The sequence below is a fragment of the Brachyhypopomus gauderio genome, unplaced genomic scaffold, assembly GCF_052324685.1.
Source record: "Brachyhypopomus gauderio isolate BG-103 unplaced genomic scaffold, BGAUD_0.2 sc65, whole genome shotgun sequence".
NCBI classification, from domain to species: Eukaryota; Metazoa; Chordata; class Actinopteri; order Gymnotiformes; family Hypopomidae; genus Brachyhypopomus; species Brachyhypopomus gauderio.
In genome coordinates, this window is record NW_027506886.1 from 1,047,263 (window position 1) to 1,052,591 (window position 5,329).

Consider the following 5,329-nt stretch of genomic DNA (forward strand, 5'->3'; position numbering starts at 1 on the left):
TAAAAAAATCTAACGTTTTGTTTTTACCTTCTACCCTATTGTTTAAAGGTGTTTGGACACATATATTAAGTTTATTAAGGGAAGTTTATAAGTCTTGATTTAATTTTGTCTAATCATATTTTTCAAATGGCGAAAAATTGTCTACTTCTTTGTTTCTTTTTTACGAGCAGTGAATGATCAGTTTGAGTCTTTGCTTGTTTGGGCTTTGTTGCTCTTTTAAGTCAGAGCCTCATGCTTTACTAAGCTATAGGGTCTATGGGCCGAAACTATTAATCCTCTCGGCGGGTTCCAAAACGCAAATGAGCAACGTGCTTGTGAAAATTGCAAAGCCCTCGTTTGGTTTTCTTATTTCAAAGCATCAAAAGCTGCATATTTTATTCGCCCATGCTTGTATAATTCAAGTGAAAAACGTATGAGACGGAGCACAAACACACACTCTAAGAACGGGACCAATATCTTTGAATGTTTACATTACAAAAGTGACAAAATATACAGCTACGAAATACAAAGTTCAGTTATCTGTCTTTCAGCCGATGTACATCATGAGTTGTTCAGTTTTAAGTTTCGAGGTTGTATGTAGGCCCGAGTGGGAAACTTAGGACGTCTGCGTAATAAATACTCGTCCGCTTTTCACAGCGCTTGACTGAACGCACTATAATGCTAATCGTAGGTTTTATACTCCTTCCTTTCTCTGATCATAAGGTCTGGTGCTCTTGTAAAATAGTTAAACAACAGCGTCATGAGTTCATAGACGTCCTTAAAGCTCAAAAACACATGTGCGTGTGTTTCTCTAAAGGAAAAAACTGCAGTATTTACACCAGCTTTTCCCTTATCACCAAGTGCAAACACACGAACCTCTTTCTCGTTCTTAAGAGCACTGAGACCACTCATGGTTTATTAAGATTTATTTTTTTTATAGCCAATTCTGACATCATATTTCAGTATCTTCCACTGAGCGTGCAAGCAAACCACAAAGTCCAGTGAAACGCTTGACAATTTCCTTGCACGTGGGAAGAAACCTTTGGCGTTTGTGAGTCGCCAGCGGTAGCCCCCGGGTTGTCCTTTGACTGTACACAGCACGCCATTGCTTCAGAATAACCCTGTAAAAAGATCGTGAGGCGTGTCAGCGATTCTCCTCGCCCTATGGTGCCATCCTCTTCCAGTTGGTAGATGCATCCGTCATGGGCTGCGTAAAGGAGGCGTTCACATAAAAAAAAGTCCTTTAAAGGTTAATCGAAAATGTGAGAATCTGACTCCATATGTCGACAGCTTTTCAAAGTGTTATTGCATCTGTGTAAACTACCCAAAATATCTAGATGCAGAACTTCGCCCTCGTGTAATTACTGCACGTGCAGCTTGCACTGACGGTTTGCCTTCGAGCGCGCGATGAGTCACACACAACTGAAGGCGATTTATTGATTTCTGATTCGCGCACAACAGTTTGAGAGAAAGGGCTGGTGAAGTGAGGGATTAGCACGACTGCTCCCCTTTTACCTTGATGCAATCAACCCGTACTTTTTTATATCAAAAATATTTTTTTAAATGACTTGGTCTCATAATAAAAAAACACCCACTCGGTCAGTGTCGAACTATCAAACTGATGTACTGGAGCTCAAAACAAAAACAAACGAAATGTTAAAGCCTCTGCATGATCAAATCTGTGCAAAATAATTTTAACTGACAAACTTTCGGTCAAAGACCTTCACAAACTCTCATAATGTCTACGGTCTGTATTTGTGTGACTTTGTAGTCAATATGGATGCAAAGCTTGATGAATAGGAGCTACAGGTGTTTACCGTCACTAAAATACACGAGCTTAATAAAAAAAACTCTCTAGCCGGCTATTTCTATAAATTTGTTTAATCACAATAAAAATATACAGCTCACATGTGCGCACGCAAATATATAGACGGTGGATTATTATAATCTGGTTTTTATTATAAAAAATAGACATTTGTACAAACGATACCCAAAACAGGAACTAGTGCAAGAGACAAGAGCAATTCTATACAGTACGTCGAAAATAGTAAACAGTTTGTTGTAAAATGTATGTAAACGACGTCACCAAGGCCGCCAGTAATTCTGTTGCAAGGCCGGAGAACCAACACAGGTTCGATTAACAGGTACGTGTTTGGGTTGCTCAAATAATCCATTTCCCAGAGTTTTGTCTTTATCAAAGACTTCAGTCCTGTTTGACATGGCGTTGGGATTTCGGTCAATACTTCGTGACATTTTAATAGTAGCGTTGGAGCTCGAGACGAAAGTGCGGGCTGAAGTCGATGGCGCGTGTGCCAATAACGTGTTCCTCTCCGCAAGAGCCCTTGAGGTGTCGCTGTCCACGGTGCTGGATTCCGGAGCTTGGGCGCCCGCGCAGAGAAGGCTGTTGGACAGGTGCGTCCCTGTGTTGAACAGGTTGTTGGACAAGTGTGCCACTGTGTTGAATCGGCTCGCAGTGTTTGCGTCAGCCATGACCATAAACTGGTTTACATTGGCAAGACAACTCCTGACACCTGCCTGGTAGTCTGCTATGCCAGAACTGATGACAAATCCTGTGGGAAAAGAAATGGATTAAACTATGTTAGTTTGAAACAGACAGCTCCTTTAAAAACATTATGTCGGCGTTCGTTCCTTATGATAGAAGACATTATGTTTAACAATACGAACCTTTCTCCGTTTTTTGAAGATGTTTCAGGTGTTTCACTGTAAGCTCTAGAATATCAGCTTTTTCAAGTTTTCGCTTCCGGATCTGAAAAATACAGATATATCTTTTCATTACGCTTAAAAAGTTATTTCTCATTTGATAGTCATTGAGCACGTTATGTTACTACAGATCAATTTCAGATTATGAAAACAAACGAAAAGAATATGAAAAAATTCATACATTGCTGGCGTAGAAGCTTTCAAGTATTGTCTTTAACTGATCCAGGCACGTGTTGATACGTGCTCGTCTCTTTTTTTCCATCAGTGGTTTGGAAACCTAGAAAAGGAAAATAAAAGATTGACTAAGTAATCGCTTCATCGCAACGGAAGCTGCAATTGTAAAACAATCATTTGAGAACTAATTATACCTTTTTGGTACTGGAGACTTTCGTCTTTGTCAACCTCTCTGAGGTCGCCACCATTCTTCGCTTCATCAAAAGTTCGTTGCACTCTTAGTAACCCAAACGCACTTTCTGATGTCTCTTGTGTCCGAGTAAAGGAATTCGTACAGACAATCCTATTTATAAGGGGAGACTCACTTAACATCTCAATGCGGCGCGCGTGCTTTAGTGGCGCGCAAAATGTGTCTGCAGAGCTTTCGCTGGACTTGCAACAGCCAATCAATAACCAGCTATAGACCGATATTGTGTTAAGCAAACTAAGCAAGAAAAAATGTTTAAACGAGTAAAGTTTTCATTTTATGTTTATAAATTTGTCAATAGCATATCACCCCCAAAACCTTATTGCTATATCATTAGTATATGTACGATTATAAAGAGCTAAACGTTCAGTTCCTAAGACGCCAATATGATTGAAATAATTACAAAAGTATTATTAAAATGTTATTTCCAAGTGTCACAAATACTTCATTTGAGTAAACAATAGAGTTTACCAGGTCACGAAAATGAATAAATATTAGTTATAGATGAATAAATATTAGTTACAGATGGATAAATATTAGCAAATACAATGTGAAGCAAGATTCCATCGTGTGGGGCAAAATTGCAGCGAAAGGCGTACAGAATAACCATAAAATGGGAAATAATGTTACAAACACGCAGCGCTCTGCTGGGGGTACTTGTTCCAATCCGAACTATTCAAGCTTTTCTCTGAGTGATTCACGCCACGCGGGACACGCGGGCAGTACCGTGAAAATCATGCCCATGTCTTCACGACGCAGTCATTTTCTGTCTGTAAGCGAAGAAAATCTACACGTTTGAAACTGCAACTCCACCCCCCCCCCCCCCCCAAACTCTTTACCAAACCCGTTTCTAAATTTGTTAGTTGTAGAATTCGGATGCATATTCAGAGACATTGATTTTGTTTTAATATAATTGTATGTTGCAGAGGTAGTATTCTAGCAGATGCCATGAGTGCGCAGAGCGAGGAGAATCAGAGGAACGCCTCCTTTCCAGGGGCCCTATCCGTCTGATTTTCCACACTAGCCCGTCAATAGGCCCTGTCCTTGGGAAAGTCTCGGACATGGCATGCTCTGTGGTCCACGGTGTTTCTTCAACAGAAGTCATCATCTTATTCAACCAACTCTCACAGAGTGGCGATGAAACCAACCAGGCTTTAGTTTATTTCCATTTCCATTAACTAACTGAACAGTTAGAATATAATGGTGCTTCACAATTCAACACCAAATCACCGCAACTTAATTCAGTTCATTACTACCCCCATGCCTCAAATTTCGGTTTACCACATTAACATTAGACATTAAATACATATTAAGTAACGGGCTGTGCTGACGATTTACTACTGTAATGGAGTCAAAGAGATAAGCGAGAAGGGCTTAGCATTTGATGTTTGCCTCAAACGCTCGACACGCGACAGAATGAAAAGGACCCTATAGACGACACTGAGAGCCGCGCGCCTCTCCAGTTAGATTACGCGCACAATAGAGGTTTGTGGCCAAGAGTAAGGATGACGTAACGACTGGGATAGACGTGCATTGCCACCTTTTCTGGTTCTGTCAAGGGCTTTAGGAGGTAATGAAAAGAATGCAGTATATTTAAGATGGAGACCCCACTGATCTTTTCTTAAGTCTGTTGTGTGCGTTTTTAAAAGAACACTGTGTATATAAAAGGACATTAAAGGTATCGAAGGAGTATTGTTTTTTTTACTTTCATACGTCGGACACAAAACTAACTAAATAAATGAAGTTTATTAAATCCAAAAGCAAAGAAACCAGAAGACATCACCTTATTTACTCATCTGTTTGCTTGTTTGTTTCGTGGGATAAACATAAACTTACCTGGCCTATAATAAATAATTACATATTTACATATTGACATACATATTTACAAACTAGGGAACTAACTAGGGGTCACGTATGATACGTGTGATTTGTGACGTGCGTTAGCTCCACATTTGCATGATCGTAAAGCAAAGCAAGACCATTCCAGAAAGTCTGGGAGCAAGTTTGGAGTTGTAAGTGTTGTAAACGAACGTTCTTCACTCCGTGGCTAATGAACAAAGGAAGCGCTCTTGGGAGTAATTTGTACTGTAATTGCCTTGATTTGCTTCAGGAGGAAAAAATTAGCTCTTTCTACAGCAAGCAAATCTTACCATATGCTGCCGCTTGGTATTTTAATTAACTATGCGAACTTATGGCAGGTAGCGTATA

The 5,329-nt window shown here is 39.9% G+C and overlaps 1 protein-coding gene across 1 annotated transcript; it reads right to left on the reverse strand.

Annotated features, from left to right (window-relative positions):
• Positions 1–2,061: 2,061 nt before the first annotated feature.
• On the reverse strand, positions 2,062–3,122 carry her3 (hairy-related 3). Its single transcript, XM_076988982.1, has 4 exons — positions 3,069–3,122; positions 2,882–2,977; positions 2,665–2,746; positions 2,062–2,549 (listed from the first exon to the last, which is right to left on the reverse strand). The coding sequence occupies exons 1-4, from the start codon at positions 3,120–3,122 to the stop codon at positions 2,062–2,064; spliced, it is 720 nt and encodes a 239-aa protein (XP_076845097.1).
• Positions 3,123–5,329: the final 2,207 nt, after the last annotated feature.

Bases quoted from the DNA above. Each gene is read 5' to 3' on its own strand.
- her3 (XM_076988982.1), bottom strand. From the start codon at position 3,122: ATGGTGGCGACCTCAGAGAGGTTGACAAAGACGAAAGTCTCCAGTACC. The intron at 2,747-2,881 runs GTATGAATTTTT...TGTATTTTTCAG, and splicing joins AAAGCTTCTACGCCAGCAAT to ATCCGGAAGCGAAAACTTGA. The intron at 2,550-2,664 runs GTTCGTATTGTT...CTTTTCCCACAG, and splicing joins TCTTCAAAAAACGGAGAAAG to GATTTGTCATCAGTTCTGGC.